At 38.2% G+C, this 20,915-nt stretch overlaps 1 protein-coding gene across 4 annotated transcripts in view; it reads left to right on the top strand.

The window, feature by feature from the left end:
• Nucleotides 1-20,915, top strand: part of ACAP2 (ArfGAP with coiled-coil, ankyrin repeat and PH domains 2) — a 60,616-nt gene that overhangs the window by 4,345 nt on the left and 35,356 nt on the right. For 3 of the 4 annotated variants that reach the window (XM_051781348.1, XM_051781347.1, XM_051781345.1), the window contains exons 2-6: nt 11,987-12,044; nt 14,542-14,661; nt 15,295-15,348; nt 18,134-18,192; nt 18,692-18,875. In XM_051781348.1, coding sequence (XP_051637308.1) covers nt 11,987-12,044; nt 14,542-14,661; nt 15,295-15,348; nt 18,134-18,192; nt 18,692-18,875 — 475 coding nt within the window. Of the gene's footprint in view, nt 1-10,608; nt 11,428-11,986; nt 12,045-14,541; nt 14,662-15,294; nt 15,349-18,133; nt 18,193-18,691; nt 18,876-20,915 lie in introns of those variants that run through there. The other variant, XM_051781346.1, reaches the window with a different exon arrangement.

Here is a 20,915-nt window from a genome sequence, read left to right as displayed (position 1 = left end):
CAGAAGAGAAAGCTGCCAAACATTTAAGTTTGCATGTAGCATTTTTCATATTTGTGTGGTGGTGTTAATGTTTATAATTTCCAGTTTGTGACTGTAGAACTGCACTTTTTGTAGCTGAAGTGAGTGACATGGAGGACAATCTTGGCAGGGTGCTGGGAAGTTACACGTGTACAACATCCCTGTCCCTACTGCTGGGACTGGACTCCCTCCTGATGGAGTTAGTTAAACTGATTGATTCTAGATTTCTAAGGATTTATTTATTTTTAAATCTGTAACTATGCCTTTCAAATGTACAGTAAGAAAATGATTGACCTAAAGAAAGGGGGGTGTAGTTGAACATAGTGTGCAATGTCAGAGCATTTTCTTCTAGGGAAATCATTCAAGAATAAAAAAGGTTTGTCGAAGATCCCTCTCAAATACGTCTTAAAAATCTCTCACGCTGAAACCCTTTAAATCTGAAAAGGCTTTAACAGTAAGTTGTTGCAGTCCTTCCTAATGGAGATTAGAGGTGTCCTGAAATCAGGTCATCTTCATTTGGTTAGTGAACCTAAGTGTTTTCAATAATAATAATAAAAAAAAGTTGACTGTTACAATTATGAATTACAAAGTATAGGGGGTTTGATGGTGATTCCGTTTCTTTGTTGTTTGATTATGATTTACATTAAGTAACAGCAAACTGAAAGATCTTTGCTATATCTCAGATTGCTAATAGGAACTCAAGATGTTAATTTCCTTTTTTTTTTCCATTTTTGTCTGGGAATCTTTAAAAAAAAACCCACAATGAGAAGGGAACTTACAGTGGAAGTAATAAAAAAATCTGCAAGTTATCATAGCGTTGCTCTAGCACAGCAGCAGGGCAGTTGCTGAAGAACTAATGTTAATTAAGCCTGTGCAACTGATCTTTAATGAGTACTTGCAGAATTAGAAGGGCAGCGTATTTATGTGTGAGCAGTGGAACTGTAATTACACGAGTCCTTACAGTCATTCAGGTTTTAAATATAGATTTGAAGAGGTTTAGTTCTTTAGCCTGGAGTGTCTCATTTATGTTAGCTAAGCACATCTCGTGTAATTGCATTAAGAACTGAAGTTACGGATAGTTTCGTATTTTGGGGGGGGGCAGGGGAGGAATATCTGTTAAAATCTCTGGAAAGTCGGGTTGGTAAATAGAATATTCACTAGGAAGGTGGCAACTATAAAATAGAAATCTCTGTCTTGGGTTAGGTGGGCTTTGGGTGACTTTACTTTTTTCCTGTGCACATTTGTGAAACTGTTGGCCTCTGAATAGCAAATGTGCTGATTTCAGCTATGTCAGCAGTGTCCTGTGATCTTTTTTCAGGCTTAGCTTCTTGACAACCTTGTACTCAGAGCTACATTATTTAGTCAGCATTTTTCCTGTTCTTACTTCGTGCAGTGAACAATGTGACTTAAATTATTTAGAAATAATTCTAAAAATTTCCCAAAGCAAACTCTGTCCTGATAACCCATTTGGGGAGAAAAAGGAAAAGAAAATACCCAATTTTCATTGACTACAGGAATGTTCCTACTGAAATTACTGTTCATAGAACCAGGAACCCTTTGCCTCGGTCTTGATGCAGGCCTTGCTGCCTGAATCAATTAGTTTAGTATCTCAAGGGGATGCAAATATAGAAGTGTCATGTTTACGTGTGCAGGAAACAGAAGAATAAATTCTGAGTAATTTAGTTGTGGTGTGGGGTTTTTTGCCTCTCACTTGTACATGCAGATTTCAGTTTAAGAACATGTATAGAAGTTTAAACGGTGTAAATGCGTTTGTGATCTTTTTGAGCAGATACTGTGCTGTTTGTTTGGGGTTTAGGTATTCCTGTGAGTTTAGGTAATGATTTAAGGTGCTTTACTTTTTGCTGGTGGCAGATTTGTAACTAAAAAGTAGCTGTCTGCAATGGAAGACCTTGAGGAGGAAATGCAGATTAGTGTGTGGACTGTAATGTCATTTTAACACATGCACGAGTTTTCCATACTTTTCTGTGTGACAGTGTAAATCCTGATTTTGTTGCCACTTTTTCATATGACCAAAAGATCAAGAACTAGAGAAACAGTAGATATTATTATGATAGTCAAGTAAACAGTTTTAAACAGTCCAGTAGAGTGAAACATTGCTTTGCCTTGCTGATAATCTCTTCAAGAGGATTCTTTGTGTATGTGGCAGAATAATGACTTTATGGTTAACATTTACTCTGTGAATTTTAAAAGCAGCCAGGCCTCAGACTTGGGTAAATCAGTTGTGTTGCTTTGATGCGCTGCAAGGAACTCATGCCTTTGTGAAGGAGAAATCTAATTTATGGGGTGATAGCCTTTATACATTTCCAAACTGACAAGACACAAGGATAGACTGAGAAAATAATTTGTTGCAAAGTAGTTTCTTAGGGGTTTTATGAATGAGAGGAGGTTTTGAACAGAGAAAATGCCTGTCAGATGGCTGGCAAACTTACTCGTGTGGCATGAACCTTTCTGTGAATCGGGCTTGCTGATTCTGAACTTTCTGTTTGATATTCTAAGACTTTATGGTACTCAGGCACAATACTCTTGAATAATTTTTATAGTTCATATGGCAATAGTAACGGGCATTTAAACAGTTGTATTGTGGTTTCAGTTGGGAGTCTAACAGTCAGTGCACAAACTACCTTTTTCATTTCATGAATTTGTGATCTGCCTTCAGTAACAGTCATTAAAGGAATACTTCTACTGGCAGTTTTGTATGAATAAACATAAGGCAGAGCTAGTGAGAGGTTTCATGATGTGATTTTGACGTTTCTAAGCTGGATATAATACAAAGAGAAATTGGAGAAACCATGTGTACTGAAATGTCTTCTGTCTGATAAAATTTTAAAAACATATTCTATGCAAGACAATTTCATATTTCCATCTTTCTGTGTGCCAGATGTTAATTTAAGAAGGAACACATGGATATCAAACACACTCAACATTTCTATGCATTTTAAATATCCTAGTCTTCAATTATTAGTTATCTTGTAGTTATTTTTAAAAATATGTTTAACTTACATAATGCTGCAGATCACGTAGCAGATTTTAGTGTACTGATATTTAGAATGACATGTTCTAGAAGGAAATTTGAATAAAATTCAAGCCTTTGGTACAAAGGAAGAACGTGTCGTATTCGGAGTCAGACTTCTGGCCATGAATGTTATCCCTTCTGCCTGTCAGAAAAGAGGTGTGGAATTTATTCTGGGAGATGGGGTTTGGTTTTCTGCTCTGTGGACTCTACCCAGGGAGGCACTGAGACTTTTCTGTCCCTGTCTGGTGGTCTCTGCTTGGCACAGTGGTCGTGGCCATCGTGAGTCCTGTCCTGCTGGAAGTCCTGTCCTGCTCTCCGATGCCTTCCTAGACTCCAGCTCTCCAGTGACTCCCTTCCTGCTCAGTGGGCAGTAATGGGTGTCTGAATGTTGCTAATTGTTTAGATAGAAAGGTACAGCTTGTGTTTTGTTTGTTTGTTGTACTTGTGAAAGTAATCAGACTCGGCATTTGACTGGATTCTTGTGGTGAACTTCAATGTAAAGAACATGTGGTGTTATTACAATGTCACTGGTTTTATATAACATGCTGTTGTTAATTTACTTTAGATTTAAGGCAACCCAAGTAATAACTAGGTGGGTGAAGAAAAATAATGTGGGTGGAGCAATGTTGGGCCTTGTGATCTTAACTGACACTAGCAAAAGGCACTATAAAGACTCAACTGCTCACCTGGAAATGTAGGTTATGTCTTGTCTTTCCTAGACTTGTACCATTCATGTAAATTCGAGTTCCTGTCTGTATGAAGTGTTCAGTAAATAATGACATAGGCCCCTTCTTTCTTAACTTCCTTAAACAGGAAAAGCAGAGTTCATCTCATCTGCTGTGTGGCCATCCCTCCTCTTAAGGCAGATCTTAGGCTTAGGCTCTTTAAAACTAATAATCTCCATTAAGATTTGATCCCAAGTGCCTCTTGGTTTGTTTTAGCCATATGTGTCAGGATAAGGTGAACTGCACCCTGGAAATCACGTGTTTCTACTCTGTCATTTCCAAAGGTGCTTTAGATGACTAACTGCGATATCTCTGTGTAGATACCAGTATTTGATCAGATAAGGCACACTACAACAATAGAACAATTGCATTGGCTTTGCCAGACAGGGTTGTCATTGAGGATAAAAACTGTTTAAGATGACTGAGGAATCTGATGTTTCATTGAGGATGCAGCTTCTGGCTGACTTTGTTGCTAAAGTGATGTCTGGTTAAAAGGACTACACACATGTACAGGATTATTGTCCAGAAGAATCTGTAGAGAATGATTTTTAAAATTAGTCATTTAACTTCCTGAAGTACTTTATTTTGTGAAATGTCTCATTTTGTCCTGTTTATTCTATCCTACTTGATTTATCTCAAAAAGTATGATGAAAAATGACAAGGTGAAACAGTAAATGTGCTTGCTATTGCAAAGTATCTACTATATTGTCAGCATCAATCTTGCAAGACCTTGTTTGAAAATATTTGCAGTTGATTTGAGATGAAAAGCCTTTAATATGTAATTATTAAAAGATATGTAAGCTTCTGTTTGGTTGAGAAACAACTTACCTGCGATTAACTTTGATAAATGAATGAAATCCCAGGTTCTTTAAAATCTCTTGATGACTAAAAGTAGTGGGAGAAAAGATACTAAATGTATTCAAAGAACATTTAAACCTTTTCCAGAGCTGTGGGTGTACCATATGCATTTTGTAGTTTTTATGTTATAAAGTTCCAAATACTTGTTTTTTAATGGGTCACCCATTATCATTTGAGAGGAACGATGAGGAAAAGAGACTGACCTTTCCAAATGTGAAACCAGTAAATTTGAGGAAAACACCAATACACTGTATTTCTGTATTCTCCTACTCTAGTGCTTGTGCACTCTCTTGGTTTGAGATTGGATTGATTTGACTGGCTGCTTCAGTGCAAAGGCATAACAGGCAAACAAACTGTTTTTTTGCAATATGAGGGAACAATAAAACTATTAATTTACATATAGAATGCACTAATGGTAACTGAGTGTGAGATAGATGTACGTATATTCACCTAAGAGCTAAATACAGAATTCAGGTTCAGAATTTGTCTATTACAGCAAAGCTGCAGCCTCCCCTCTGACTCACCCCGTTCTGCTTTGGTGAAAGTGTGTTACCAAAATATTCAGCTTCTGAAATGGACAGAAAGGATAAATGCTTGCTGAGGACTCAAGTCCTCATAGCAAATCTGAAGCTTTCCTCAGGTTTTGGTAAAGAAGGTCCATCTGGTGTAACTGAATCGTAGAGAGCGAGTGGTCCTTGGCTCTTCTGGAACATGGCAAGCTCTGATTACAAAAACTTTGCCAGCTTATGGTGGTTTGGCCACAGCCGTGCTCCTCCATCCATGGGATAAGGTATGAGTTAGCAACTAAGGAAATTACGAAAGGAAGGGGACAGATATTACCTTTTTTGAAATCAAGACAAACACAAGATTCATATGAAGATTATATGGTATCTTTCTGTTTAATTACACAGTACTCTGACCTCCGCTTGCCTCTACTTTCCACAAGGTTTTCTGTGCAGGTTAAGTCTTGCTGTCCCAATGCTGAGCATATTGATCCTCATAATCCTATATTGGGGGTATCTGGTGATATTTATTCTTTCTGCATTGGCTGCAGTTGAGGTACAACTTTCCAAATCTGGAAAGTTCTTCACTCTTCTTCAGGTTGTTCTTACTTACAGCTTTTAAAAGAAAAGTTGACATAACTAGCCCCTGACTAGTAACTCCAGATCATGGGGGTAGTAGGGTGTAGTCTTTAGATGTCCTATCTTGTATCTTTTGCAGTTGGTTAGCTTGATGGTTATATTTATGGCTCCACTTCCTGACCTTACTACATATTTGACTTTTCAAGTGTTGAAATCCTTCATTCCATCTGCTGCTTCTGTGTTCAAGATTCTGTATTAATTGCTGAGATTTAAAAGATTAAAGCAGTTATGTGATGTTTGCAAATTTTCAGCACAAGAGGTTTCTGTGCACAGCGCCATCAGTTCTTGAGCTTGTTTCTGCTGCCTGCTTTTTGTTGCAATATCTTGATACTATAATCCTACTTCCTTATCTGATAGTAAGGCCTCATAAAAAGGTTTTGACTCGTTCTTGGATGTTGGAATCTCTGGCCAAAGTTGTGCAGGACATGTATTGTGATGTGTTGCATTCTTATTGACTTTCAGTGTAATCAGGTTCTTGTCTGAAGTTTTCATGGTCACCGTTGTGTCCCCATCTTGTTAACAGCTGTCTCATGATGAGCAAAACACTCCAGTTGAAAGTTGAAGCAAATCCTGCTGCTCAGACTCTTTGTGGAGGAAAAGCGTTGCTAATTTCCTGCTTAGGCTTGCTATCAAGCTCTCCTGGGATAAAAACAAGCTTAAGAAAAAAATATTAGGCAAAACTATTGGGAAAAGAACACTGTTAGGCATTTCTGGCAATTCAGTGCAAAAGAGGAATGAGAGAAAAAGCTTGGGAATTTAGGGCCAGTCTGTAGCACAGAGGTCCTTACAGACTGTGTGTGATACATTCAATGCTGGTGCAAGTTTAGTGGTAATCAGTTTGACTTCCAGCCACGGATATTAAGGGCAATAGAACTTGTTCCTTTTTGAGGACTGATTTATTTATCATGTTCATTACTTGATCCATGTGTAGTAAAGCAGTAAAGAGCAAACCAAGAGAGAAGCATGAGTCTTAAAAGGATTTGTCCTGTTTCTTTGTTATATCAAAGACCATGGGAATTATTGAGGAGAAACTAAACTTTTTAGGTGAAAACAACCTTAAAAAATAGTACCTACAGGCAGACCTTTGCTTTAATGATTCTATGAATTCGGTAAATACCCTTGCTTTATTTCATTTGATAATTTTGTAAGAGGAGAAATCTGACTTGGGAGGAGTAGAAGAATGGCCCTTCAAATATTGAGGACTTGATTCTTGTTTCTCTGGGGAAATTTGAAATGCAGATAGCACTTGCTATGGACCTTGGCTTATTCATCAGCATGATAATCTTCTGTTCAGGAAATACATTTCCATATTTCAATCCACCAAACTCACTGAAAATGTCTAGGATTTCAGGGTAGAGGTTCACATTTCTGATTAAAAGCCCTACTGTTCATGTAGGGCACATAGAAGTTTTTCCACGCTATCGATAAAATGTTTTGTGGCAATGACTGAAGCATTAATAATGTAAGGAGTAGTAGCATGAATGAGGAATTTTATCTTAGCATGTCAGGGAGTGTTCATCATCTGTTCCTCAGTATAGAGGAACTCTGTGCCAGCAGGGAAAAATCTCTGCAGTGCCAAACCAGGACTTCAATGGGCTCTATGACAGGCTGCAACAGTGTTCTTTCTTCAGGCCATATTAATGGTTATGACACATAAGTTGTAAAACTCTTCTATCTGTCCATGCTGTTATCCAAAGTTATTGGGCCTTATTGTTCGGTGTATGGCTTCTTTGTCCCTCAATATGTCAAGTTTCTTTTTTAGCCTGTGGTTGTCTGATGCCATTATACATGTACCAACTGTATTCCTTGTTAGCATTTTGATTAAGGTTCTTCTAGATAGATTTTTATATCTCACTATAGAAGCAGGAAATCAAATGAAGTACACAATGAGCAGTCGAAATGCTGGAGGGGAGGTCTGCTGTTCAGGAGAGGGAGCAGGGAGAGAGAGAGAAACAGATCAGACCAAATAGGTGAGCAAATATAGCACCTTCTGTGGTAAACCTGCATTTTTATTTGCCTTTACATCATACTTGCAGCTCACAGTCTATCCTCTGATTAATGTCTACTGTCCTTTTTGCTATTTGTCACCTGACAGGCTCTGCCATAGAGGAGGAGACATCCCTGTAAATCATCAGGTCCACATTCTTATCATGCACTTACGCATCTCATCTTATTTCCAGTTTTTCACATTCCATAGTACCTTTTTTCCATGCTGTCTTTAAGGTGTAGTGAGTGTTGACTGAAAGGAACTGTCATCTGCAGTGAAGTCCAGATTGTGCATTGAGAAGCTGTTCTGCACAGAATATGTGCAACTAAGAGAACTGTGTCTTTACAAGAGTTGAGGACAAGACCTTAGCAGTAATGCTATTAAAATTGCTGTGGTGAAAATCAGTTATTTCCATTTCATGAGTCCAAATACATGAATGTATTCAGAAGTCCCAGACTGAATAGCAGCTGATTTTGTGTACTTGTTCTTGTTCTTCCAAAAGTATATTCAAAAGGTGAATTAAAACTTTTCCTCGATTGAAATAGAAAAAAAACAAAGTACTGGAAAATACCTTATTACTTTATGATGATGATGATGATGAATATTTTTATAGTGATATGTTAATTCTGGAATTAACAATAATTAATAGTTAATTATCTGTAGCACCTTTGACTTCTCCAATTTGTTGTGTGTCAGCATCTGGTTTATAATGAGTACTGATGCCAGCCTCCTCACTTCCAGAAACACAGTCTGAAAATGCAAGCTAGAATATGATAAATAACTGAGCGAAAGCCTAAGGGCAGGATGTGTCCTTGGTGGCAGTTAGATGTTGTTTGAAGAGCTGACTTGAGAAGCCCTGGCAATCACTACTCTCTTGCGAGAGCGAACAGGCCCAGCAGCCCCTGTCTGTGACCATGGTGTGCTTGGCCTTATAGTCAGGAGGGTGTAGTGGATTAGTCCAGACTAAGCTGTTTCCTTGACACATGTCTGCAGCTTCAGATCTAAGACTGACCCATTCTCTTTTTTGAGGAGATTTTGGCTCATCGTTCTGTTTGGTTCCTGGCATTTGGTTCCTTGAAGTACCTTAACCTGGAAGAAAGTCTTTCACTGGTCACTTAAAGGGAATGCTATGATGGGCATCAGAGTTCAGCTGCTCTTCACTTCTGCTGGGCTGGGTAGCTGGTGACATTATCCTCATTTAAAAAGGTTGCTAAGTCAGATCTTGAGTTTTCTTCCATCATCTCCTGTATTCCTCCCGCACTGCAGCTGTGCAGGAAGCTGTATCTAGCAAACTGAACTGTGTTTTGGGGGGGTGATGGAGGAGAGGAGTCACAACAGAGGAAAGAAACACATTCCTGAGAGTCCTCATTACAGAGCATGAAGAGTATGGGAGACTGCTCATTTCTAAAAGTTGTCCTCCACCCTGAAGCAGCTGTTCTGGTTTTCTGCATTGCCATGCAGTGTTGGAATGTCTTGGGAAGCCACAGATGTTTGACTCATACACTGGAGCCAATTTGATCCTGATTCCCAATGCTGGAGCCTCCTGGCTGAGATCATTGTGACGCAAACCTTGCTCCCAGTTCCCGCTTCACTAAGGAGCAACAGTTTTGTTACATGTCAGGTTTGGCACTGGGTCGTCAGATGTTTCACCACCACTTCCTGTGTTTATAGCTGGAAGTTGTGTCTTGGCTGTGGACATGACATTTACTCAGAATTATGACAGTTTTCTGTGAACTTTACTCCTGACACAGATGTTTCAGAAAGAAATGCACCTTTGTATTCTGTGGCTTCAGAAAGTATTAAGAAAAACAAGGATAGAATTAACATAGCAGAGTTCAGATCAGTTGTTTTCAATGTATTGCTAACCCAGTATGAAAAGAATTTTTGTGACTAGGTGGTACATAATTGGATATATGGGTCTGTATTCTGATAGGCTGAGGGCATCCTTTGTTGTTCTTGTGCTTGTAATCCAGTGCTGAATGAATACTGTGAATGTATTTGTATGATAAGAACTTCTACTAGTTTTTATGTGATGGAAACAGTGAATGTAGCCATTTCTGTGCAAAGAAACGTGGATTTGGTTGGAACCCAACAGCTGTTTGATTCATATCCAGCTGTAAGGCCCAGATGTGCCATCCCTCCATTATATGGCAGTGGTGGGAAATAGCCCAGAGGAGCAGCCTGGTGCCTCAGACCTTTGGCATTTCAAAGGTGATCTGCACTGAATCAAGTGGTAGAGGGGCTGTGTGTCTTCCTTCCCTCATGATATCTCTATCTGCTTTTTCTTATACTTCTCTTTTCTTGACCTGCCCCTCATCTTTTCAGTTTTTTGATCTTCTGTTGTTACTTCTTACAGCTGAGCTTATTCTGTCTCTAAATTTTCCTCTTGGAATGGAGCTTTAACTACTGAGCAGATGTGTTGTCTTTATTCTGCCTGTTCTCACTGCCTTTATCTCTCTTCTTCATCTCAAATCTTAGGCTCATTGATTCCTGTGGAGCTGGAACTCTTTGCTAGTTACAGACACTGAAAAAAATAATATTCTTATCAGATCTTGCTGCAGTTCTGTAAACAAGCTAGTTAATCATGCTTTTATGTTAATAACAGAAACAAATAAAATTTTGTTGCACTGTGATTATAAACAAACAAATACAAAATTGTGGTCTAAATATTGAGATACTTTTCCTTCCTTTGGTTTGTTGGTTTGTTTTTTTTCTCCTTAATGCTTTCTGAAAGAAGATTATCTAGAGACTTAGATGGAAATTAATCTTTTATGTAAGAAAATAAAGAAAGTAAAAGAGAAATTAATATTGCCTGAAATCCTTCATGGTCTGAAGCTAGAGAAGAGGAAGAAGCCAAAATGTAACTGCAGGAATGTGCTTAGATATAAAACTTAGGATGTAACTGTGGGAATGGATTTGGATACAAAAACTGGAATGCAACTATGTGCAGTGAAATCTGCAAAAAGCTGGGAATGTCATGCTCAGTGTTTGAAATCTGCAGGCAATTGGCAGTGTTTTTTCAGAACTATGCTAGTAAAAAAACTGTTTTTCATGAGTTTGGGGCCTGATCAAGTCTTTCTTTTTTCTTTTACTTTTTTTTTTGTGTGTTCTTGGCTTGTACTCATGTGAACTAAGATGGAATTAGCAAGAGACAGTAAAGCTGTGGTTCTATGTAGTCTCTCCTGAGTGGTGAAGTTGGCTTAAGAAAGTCCTGCTCCAAATTGTACTTCCCTGCCTGTATAACTTTTTCCAGGAAGAGCTGGGTTTTTTTGTACGACTGAAATGTGAACTGTCTGATCCAATTTTCCAAAAAGCATTACAGATAACTTCCTATTACTTATTTTTTTCCCCCCAAGATGGGCCACTGCTGGTAAATAGTGTGGTTCCATGAACAGTTATGCTGGAATGACTGAAAGAGTGAGTGCCCTGTGATGGGCCAAGAAATTAGTTGCCAGATGTTGCCAGAAATTAGTACATTCGGGCTCTCAAGGCAATAGCCCGATGAAGCAACAGCATCCACAGACTGAACAAAATGTCATCCATCCTCAGTCTTCTGTTTTTTCAGGTAGCAGTAAGGAAGGAGGTGTCAAAGGAAACACCAACTCTCAAGCAAAAACAAGTTATGCTTTAGCAGTGCTCCATGAAAGCAGCTTTTACTGGCAGGTAAAATTTGACTGGCCTGGAAGATTCAACCAGTCTAGAGTAGAGGTAAATGATATAGACAAGCATACCATCCAACCTTCCTGCAAGTCAACTGACACGTGGCAAATGCTGTATTTTTTCCTGATCTCACTGCAAGGTCAGTCATGACATAGCTGCAGGTTTGCAGGTTTGAGCCAGGAGAGTCTCCCATAGAGTTACTTAAGAAATTTCACTCAGAATTTCAGTTTCTTTTCTATGTCATTACCTTCAAACTTACTACTGGCTATACAAGAATACAGGAAATCTATTTCCATGTGACAAACATTAGGATTAATAAAATTTGATGTCAAATCTTTATCAATAAACTATGTCTTATCAGTGATGTAGTTTTTTCTTTTTTTTAATGTCAAATTTTCTGCAATTCTTGTGGTTCTCTAAAATCTATGCTGTTTTGTAGTTGAAATTTAAGTGAAACTATGATGCCAATAAATGAGTTAGATGAATGTGTCCTTGCCTCTTCCCCCAGTCCCAGAGTATTTTTGTGTAAAGTTTTAAAGGAAAACATTTTTTACTCTTGCAGGGCAGCTTTAGAAGAAGTAGAAGGAGATGTGACAGAACTGGAACTGAAACTTGACAAGGTAAACTTTTTAATTCAACAGTGTTTGTTCTTAAAAATGTTAGAAGATGTGTTTAGGTTTTGTTTTAAAGTTCACAGCTGGGAAGTGGCAGAGGCTGACCAAGCACTCAGCTCTTGCAGAGGGAAGGGATCAGGGTCGAGGGCACAGCTGGGGAGACCCGGGCTGGGGTAACAGCGGGAACAGTCGGTGTGGACTCGCTCTGTCCCAGCTGAGGGTGAGCATCTGCAGTGCCCGACCCGGCCCCCTCACACCCCTGGGGCTCAGCCCCCCTGGGAGCTCTGTGCAAACTCATTCAGCTTTCACAGGCAAACTTTCTCAGGTTTCACCTGAGATAAAAGCCAGGGCTTGGCAATCGCTGCAGCCAGAGCCTGTTTTATGACAACTGCACACTGTGGGGACATCTGGATACTCTTTGTTTTAAGTCCATGCCTTCTCTCTTTGGTAATCTGAGGCACAGTCACAGCAGGCCAGGTTTATATACATATATATATGTGTGTATATATATATATATCTCCTTCACTGCTGTCTGGAGGACTTAAGTACCGTAAAATTCATCCTGCTTTTTGTCATGCTTTGTGCACGTGTATGAAAAATTATGCATGGCATCTTTTCAGCACCTTACAGTCCATTTGTTGCTTTCCTCACCTTTGGAGGCTTTTGTTCTTTCTGTGCCAGTATTTTGAAAGTGGCTTATTTTTGGATTTCATCTGTATAAAATCTTCTTTCCTTTGCGTTTTATGCTAAACGTTTAAAGTTATTTTTGTCTGTATTTTCACATGGCAGGCAGATGTCATTTGCTCACCTCCTTAGCTACCTTTTGAATACATACTTTTACTCCTGCAGCTGTGAGTTGGCTGCAGAAAGCTAGAGAGAAAGTTGGTGTTCTTGTTTACTTCTTGTAGTAATATTTCTAGTTTTTGTAGTTAATAATCTAACCATTTGCTCTTTCAAAATAAACTCAAGAAACTTAATTTTGGTTTGGTGTGAATCTTGGTGAAACTGATGGGTATAAGAGACATTTTTACTGTAGGGATGCTGAATCTGTTTTGGTAGGTCAAACTGGAAGTATTTAAGGGATCCGAAAAATCTTGGAAACTTGACTTTTCCAGGAGTCTGAAGGATCTGAAAAATCTATTTTGGAAGTTTAACTTTTCCATCAGTCTAAAAGGGTCATTTCTGGGGACAAGAATTTTTAAATTCTCTAAGAGGCATTATTCAGGGCCTTGTAGTACAACACTGAAGTTGAAAGCCAAGCTTCTTTTGTGAGCTGAATTAACTATGGCCTGAGGTTAATGATTTGTCTAGGCAAGGTTGGTAACTTTTTCTGCTCAGTTATTCACACTAAACTGGGTTCTATTGTCCCAGAATTGTGACTTTGGGCTACATTGTCTGCAGTTTTCTTCTCTCTGGAAGAAAGGACACTGAGTCCAGGCTTGTGAACAGAAGTGAAAGAAAAAGGTTCATGTTGGTGATTTTTCTGTCTGTTGTTCAAACCATTCATCAGAATGTGGGAGATCATGCTCAACTTTCTGCTTTTCCTTGGAGGATCTGAGTCAAAAATTACTGGGTAAATAAGGCAGGAGGGACACTTGGGTGATTTCTTTGCCCCAGCATAGGATCAAGTACTTCTGTGTTGCTTTTCATGAAAATTTGTCTGACATCCTTGAAAAATCTTTCAGAGGTGAAGGTTCAATCTTCTGATTTTATTCTCAGTTTGGTTTAGAATGGGGGAATCAATTATAACATGCCCTTTCTCAAGAGAGCTCCTTGGCAATCGGACTAACCATTCTTTCTTTCATTAATGGCCCAGTGCATGAATGGTTCAAAAAGTGGGCAAACATCCATCACAAGGTACTGAGGACCTTCCTGTCAGACTGTGCAGTACCATGAGGGCTGCGGTGCTGCCCGAAACAATGAATGGTGGGGATGGAAACCCATCAGAGGCTTGTCTGTTGTATGAGTGAAAACATGAATTCACCTTCTGAGGTGTAACCATTTCTCTTCAGCTGTGCTTTGTGCACAGAGCCCTTTGCTTTCCTGTGCCTGTGTTCCGAGTGGCTCAAGATGAAACAACGGGTGTGGGTTTCTTTTTTGTTTGGTTGGTTGGTTTTGACTTGGAAACCACAAAACCCTTGTATTTGCTTGGGTTCCAAACAGTAATTTTTCAGTTGCTATGGTTTTTGCCCCCATTTCTCTCTTGAAATATGTGCAAAATCTTAGTTAACAATAAAACAAATAAAAAATAAATGAAAGAATGTATAAAGAGTGGTGACCTTACTAATGGCATATCAGTTGACCTAGAGTAGTATTTTTATAGCTGTCACTATACAGTAGAAAGCTTTTCTTAAAATCCAGGTCTCTGTACACTTAGCAGTAAACTTTTCAAATCTGTATTTCAAAGCCTTAATTAAACTCAGTGTGTTCATGTTTATAAGATAGTGTAAAAAACAAACAAAAAAAAAAGCCTTCTGCTTTCTCCTTTTTTCCCTCAATTTAGCTGGTGAAGCTTTGTATTGCAATGATTGATACTGGGAAAGCATTTTGTACAGCCAATAAGCAGTTCATGAATGGAATTCGAGACCTTGCACAATATTCCTTTAAAGATGCATTGGTTGAGGTAAGTTCCTTAAGAATCGAAAAGGAAGGGAGAGAAACAAACTTAAAAGGGTAAAATGTAACAGTTGGCAACAGAAGTAGTTGAAGTTTATACCTTTTTTCTCCTTTTTCTTTGAGATGTCTTTAAGAGTGAGGTTTTTTGCCTGTGGTGCACTGCAAGTGTCTGTGTTTAGTTTCACCTCTAACCTGCAGTGGAAGGGGTTTTCCAAATTCCAGAAAATAGGTATTAGATTAGTGTGTGTACTAGTGATTGCAACACATTAACCAGTTTTTTTGAGTAAGAGTTCTAAATGTGAAAAATATTAAGTAGTGCAGTATTAAATATTGTAAATTAATGTGTTGGATTGTGTGAGCTTCCCATAGTATTTACTCAACTTTAATTTTTCCTACTTTGCTTCAGTTGGGTATTTTATGTATGGGTAGCAGTAACATTTTTGTTGCTTATAGCTGTGATAAATTTACTTGATATTACTCCCATGGTCTCCTAGCATAATGATTTTAGTGTAATAATCATGCTATAAGGCAAATGGATTTCTATGTCATTTACTGAAAAGCTGTAAACCTCTGAAATGTTGCTTTTGTGCTGTGTGTTTCGTAGGGCTTAATTTAAACCACTTTGATTTTCTCTTTGCAGAACAGTTTGACAAAGTTCTCTGATACATTACAGGAAATGATCAATTATCACAATGTGAGTATTTCTAGCTGAAAAGGTTTTCTTGTTGATAGTGTTTGCAAAGTCATGGTTTAAGTGGTATTAAATATCTCTCATTTCATACTTGTAAATATTTTATTAATGTTTTGTCTACCAAGTATTTATAATTATCTCTTTCTCTGCAGATTTTTATCTTGGTTTATTTTTCATTTGCAGTTTGTAAGCATTGCTAAAACCCAATGTTTTAAGACAGTAAGTCCTGGATAGTTTCATCTTTTTAAATCAAACTGATGGGTAGCAGTTAAAAACTAAGAGCATATTCCTTTGCTCGTCTGAAATAATGATTACTTTTCCCATATTTTTCTACTTTTTTTCCCCTATCCTTTGTAATGCACGAAATGAAGCCTCTCTTATTTGCATATAGTTTTGTTTTTGGAAGTATGACAGATTTAGACAAGCGTAGAGAAAGTAGAAAATGCTAGGACTTAAGACTAATAGTGATTTTTAGCACGTCAGAGTTCATCAGCAAGTCCAGTTTTGCCTGGATTGAAAACTAGTTTGTTTGTTTTACTCTAAAGAGTTGTATCCTGAAAGCCAAAGGCATGTATTCGTTCTTCTATTTTCTTCCTCTTCCTTCACTGCTTTGGTAAAATTTGGCACAGCACAACTCTGCCTTTTGGGCAGTTTGAAGGCAGAAAGCAAAGAACAAGGAATATTAAAAGAAGATTCCTTTGTAGATCTGAGTAGGACCAGTCTGAGTTCTGTCCTGTTTCTCTTCCCTCCATGCCCTTGCTGTGCTCAGGCATAGTGAGTAGAACAGTGGCTTTTACCAAAGAGTACAAACATCAGTAGTGAGGCACATTGTGGGGTTCTGATGTAATGCTTTACCAGACATGCTGTGGTCCTGCAGGGCTTCCTGACTCGGAGTGTCACTCTGTTGTTGACCAAGTTGAAGAGGTAGGAGATGCTCCCACTGAGATCTGAATGACTGTCAGTTTTTTCATATGAGGTTTTGCTACAAATAAGTTCAGGAACCAGCCTAATGCAGCATCTTCACTGAGTCAGCAGTGGGGGAGTAGCTTTGACAGCTTATGGCCAACAGTGGCTTTCTTAAACTTGGAGTGTATGAAAGGTGGTGTGTTAGAAAGGCTGTAAATCCAGTCAGACTGTGGTCTGGGCACTTCTTTCTGTTCTTTTTGGGGAAAAGATGTTTATGTATTTTTCTGCCTAGCACATTTTTTCTCTTCATTACTGTAAGCAGAATTGCAAGGCTCATATTTCTGGGAGTCCTCTAATCATTTGAGTTCCCATCTGGTTATACTCTTTTGTTATTGATCTTGATTGGTGCACTCCTCAGGCACTGGCAAGCTTAAATGTCAGCAGTGGGAGTATCCCAGCATGACTTCTAGCTTGTCAAGAAGTTCTTTATCTATTCTAGTTGTCTGTTTTTCTGGTTTCCCAAAGTGGGAGTACAAACAAGATCTTCTGCGTGTCACTGGTAGATATAGGACAGTTCTGACTGGAGGGGGCCTCAGGAGTTGTATGGTTCAACTTCCAGCCGAAATCAGGGTCATCTGAGGCTGGAGCAGGTTGCTGAGGCTTTTATCCCACTTGGTCTTGAAGACCTCCAAACACAGAGACTGGATGGAAGATACAGTACCACTGTAAATGGGTGACTTAAACTCAATCATGTTTTCCCTCTTTCAGCGTTTCTAGGAAAAAAAAGACAAGCTGGTAAAGATTTTGCTGTTTGTACTTGGCATTGCATAGCTTCTCATTTCCAAAGTCTGTGAAGAGAAACTAAGACTGAGAACATTTAAAACATTGTTTGACCTGAAACTGAGTTCTTGACTTGCTCTTTCAATAGAATTATTTAATGCTTCAAGATCTTTACCTTTTGTAAGAGATTCTGTTCAACTGGGCCAACTGCTGCTTCCTTATGTTCTTTCACCTCTTTATTTTTGTGATGGTGCCTTGCCTATTTCTGTAATGCAGAATGGGAGGTGTAGAGGGGGTGGAAATTGAGACATCATTTGCTGTCTGCACATTAAGAAGTGACAAAAGGATTTGTTCAGTAGCCATTGACCTGTCCTGTTCCATCCTAAAACTCAGAGGGCAGATGGGAGGTTGAAGGGATGTGTTTTTTCATTCCCCTGTTAGAATTTCTGGGGTCATAAGAGAATATTCAAGTTCTCTCACGTTCAGGTGTGCTTTGGCCTTGAAAAATTAACAATTTCCTTTTAGCAGTTCAATAGTGGGTGTTTTTTTAAAAAATGTATTATGTAAAGGAGACGGTGGTAATTACTCATGAATGTTACATTTTCACCATTAATTTCGGTCTGTGGGGTTTTTTTGCCAGAAGTTAAGGGCATGTTCTTTCTATGGTTTCATTTGTCTCTTAATTGTTGATAAATTGTGAAAGTGTAAGAAGCAAAAGAGTTGTTACTTAACATTCAAAGCTGTTTCTTCAAGACTATTACTGTACAAGTAACATAATAAACTTATTCTTTGGAAGTAGGTATGTCTCATATTGTCAGGATGAGAGAATAGGATGCCAGGAGCTCTTATCTCCCCTTATAACCATAGTCTTTAAGAAAAGACCAGCAAAAGGTGTTCAGTTTATTTTCCTTATTTTCTTCTTTATATTTTATTTATTTCAAAAGTACTCTGAAGGGGTGGTGTTATATTTTGGTATTAGAGACACCAATATTGATTTAATAATAATTCATTTAGTTCTGCATAATTACCATTTATATATCTAAAATCAGAAAGTATGAATACCTCTAAGTTACTGACCTACATAATAATGCTTTTCTTTCAGATTCTCTTTGACCAAATCCAAAGATCAATTAAAACACAGCTTCAGACTTTTGTTAAAGAGTAAGTTCATTTGCACTTGTAATGGGAAAACTATATGTAAAATAGAATTTAAAAACATTTGCTTTGAGTGGGTTGGTGAAAACATCCTTCCTGCAAATATCCAGCCATAAATTGAGAAGTTTGTAGTAAAGTTGTCAGATATCACCCCAGATCACTGAGGCTCTAGATCCAGCTGCAGAAATATTGAAATAGTATGAATTACTGATCTTAAGTACTTGTTGTAATTGTCTGAGCTTGGGGGGAAAAAGTACTGGCCAAAGCTTGTCTCCAGTAAGCACGAGATGTGTTTCTTTACTTGTCAGTTTTGTCCTTTCCTCAGAAAAGACTAAGAAGCTTCTGTTACAATTTGTGAGTTCCCATTTGACCCAAGCATGTATTGAAGAATATGAAAACAGAGAGGCCACCTAAGGCAGTTGTGAACATGGTCTGTCTAATGTAGCTTTAAACACTTTTTCATGCTTTGGAATTCATTTGTTATCCACCTTTCCTTTTTCTTTAGAGATATTAGGAAATTTAAAGATGCAAAGAAACAGTTTGAAAAAGTGAGTGAAGAAAAAGAGAATGCTCTGGTGAAAAATGCCCAAGTTCAAAGAAATAAGCAGCACGAAGTAGAGGAAGCAACCAATATTTTGACTGCAACTCGGAAGTGTTTCCGACACATAGCTCTGGATTATGTTCTTCAGGTAAGTGCAGCAATTAAAGCTACTTTTCAAAACCATTTGTTACATATTGTTAGAGATGTGTCCTTTAGAAGTTCCTGTTGCAAGCTTCTTGGAAGCTGTGCAGAGAGTGAAAAAGGGAGAACTTCATCTGCAAGTAACTTATTTTTTTAATAAAATCTAGAGAACATTAATTTACTTGATGCATTCTTATTGCTTGGTTCTTCAGTATTCAGTGCTCTTACTGTAATGGCACAGTTTAATTTTCAAGTTGAACATTAGCTTTGAAAAAATCCCAATATTTACCTGACATTCACCTAAATGTTTCATGAGTTGATTATGCTGTAATTCCTAATATATATGAAGTAAAACCTTTAACCTAGCCTAGGAAATACAAGTTACCTGAATAATTCTGATATAGGATGTTGGCTATTTCAGCTGTTAGCTTTGGTTTTTATTTAACAAACCCAAGTTGTTTAGATGCCTGAGAATCTGGCATTTTGCCATATGGGAGGGCAAGAACTTAGAACTGTCCTTTTACTTTTTAGTGCAGGTCTCCCATAGAGTGTTGAGAAGTATTCTTTGTCATACTGCTTTGAATCCTGTAATACAGTAATAAATTTTCTTTTGATAATTAAAATTCATCTGTTTCATACTTGCACACAGCTACAGCAAAACAGAATTATTGCAACTCAGATGGTACGAGAGGTTGAGGGCTCCTAAATGGGCCTGAGGTTCTCCTATAACCAAACACAGAACAGCCCTTTACAGTTAAATTGATTCTATGTTAGACATTATCATCTTGATTTGTGACAGTCCAGTCAGTTATTTAAAGTTTAATTAACTGTTCTATAGCTTGCATTATTACCTGTAAAGTGAAGTGGAACTGATCAGCCCGGGCACATGCACAGATATGATGGTCTGTGGTCAATCTGAACCTGAACTCCTGTCTTTTTTGCACTGAGAACAAAGATAATTTTGGTGTTTAAAAAGTCATGTAAATTATGTACCAATGGAATATTTGTGCTAACTAGTGTGATGCACTAAATGGTGGGGGGGGAGCTGGCAGTCATTACTGTAGTAGGCCAGTTTCTTGTGTGTACATGGAACTGCATTGTCTCCTGGAATTTGTGTGTTCAAAGTATGAGCAGTTCCTGGGATAAAGATGCATTTAAAGTTACAGGGAAGAGTTTCAGCATCTCTTAATTAATGTGGGCAAAAATGAATTCAGCTTTGGAAATTCTTTCTACTTGGGTGGCTCTTCTGAAAAAGTGGTTTCACAACTATGATCTCCTTGGAGCTAGATTGGCTTTAAATTGTAATTCAAAACCTTTTCTTTTATTTTATTTTAATTTTTTTGCCTCATAAGTTGAGGGGTTATTCTATACAAACAAATCTTAATTATTTTTGCTGCAGAAGGTTTTCTAAAATACTGACCACTTAAGTAGAGAAGTGCAATCTGGTTTTGATTATATCTTCAGTAAGTTTATTTCTTTTGCTGGAATTTTAAACTGACATAGAGGTGTTAAATTACAAAATCATGCATGTTTCTGCTAAGCTGGGCTTTTCAAGTAAAGTCTGTAGTTCTGGATGTCAGCCTTTAAAGATTAGGGAACAAAGAAGATAGAGGAACTGGATGAATGGGAAAAATCAGGTGGTTTTTTTTTTCTATGGAATGTGAAATCTTTAAGTTCTAGGGCAACACCGCTGGTCAGTGACTTCAGATAGCTTAAAAGCACAAATATACCTGGAAAGTTACTTATTGAAGCTGTTATGATCATGCTTGTTTCTGAGACTGGGACAGTATCCCACTTTTGGGACACTTAAACACTGTCAGTCTGAGGGGAAAAAATAACCATGCCCCCATCCTTTCCTCTCCCCTGGCAGCAGACAGCAGTGGTGCTGAGTGCAGCTTCTTTAGGAAGTTGGTGGACTGGCTGAGCTCACACTGTCAGAAAGGCTGTTTGAAACATCTTGAGTTCAATCTCTTGGAAATGGGTACCTGTTTTCCTGGCTTGAAAGGCGTATTATATTACTTCTAGCCAGCACGTGGTGTCCTGTATT

Source organism: Manacus candei, unplaced genomic scaffold (genome assembly GCF_025592945.1).
Source record: "Manacus candei isolate 608988 ecotype Guabito, Panama unplaced genomic scaffold, ASM2559294v1 h1tg000015l, whole genome shotgun sequence".
In the NCBI taxonomy this organism is placed as follows: Eukaryota; Metazoa; Chordata; class Aves; order Passeriformes; family Pipridae; genus Manacus; species Manacus candei.
The sequence above is the reverse complement of the archived record's forward strand: the minus strand, read 5'-3'. Positions and strand labels throughout refer to the sequence as shown.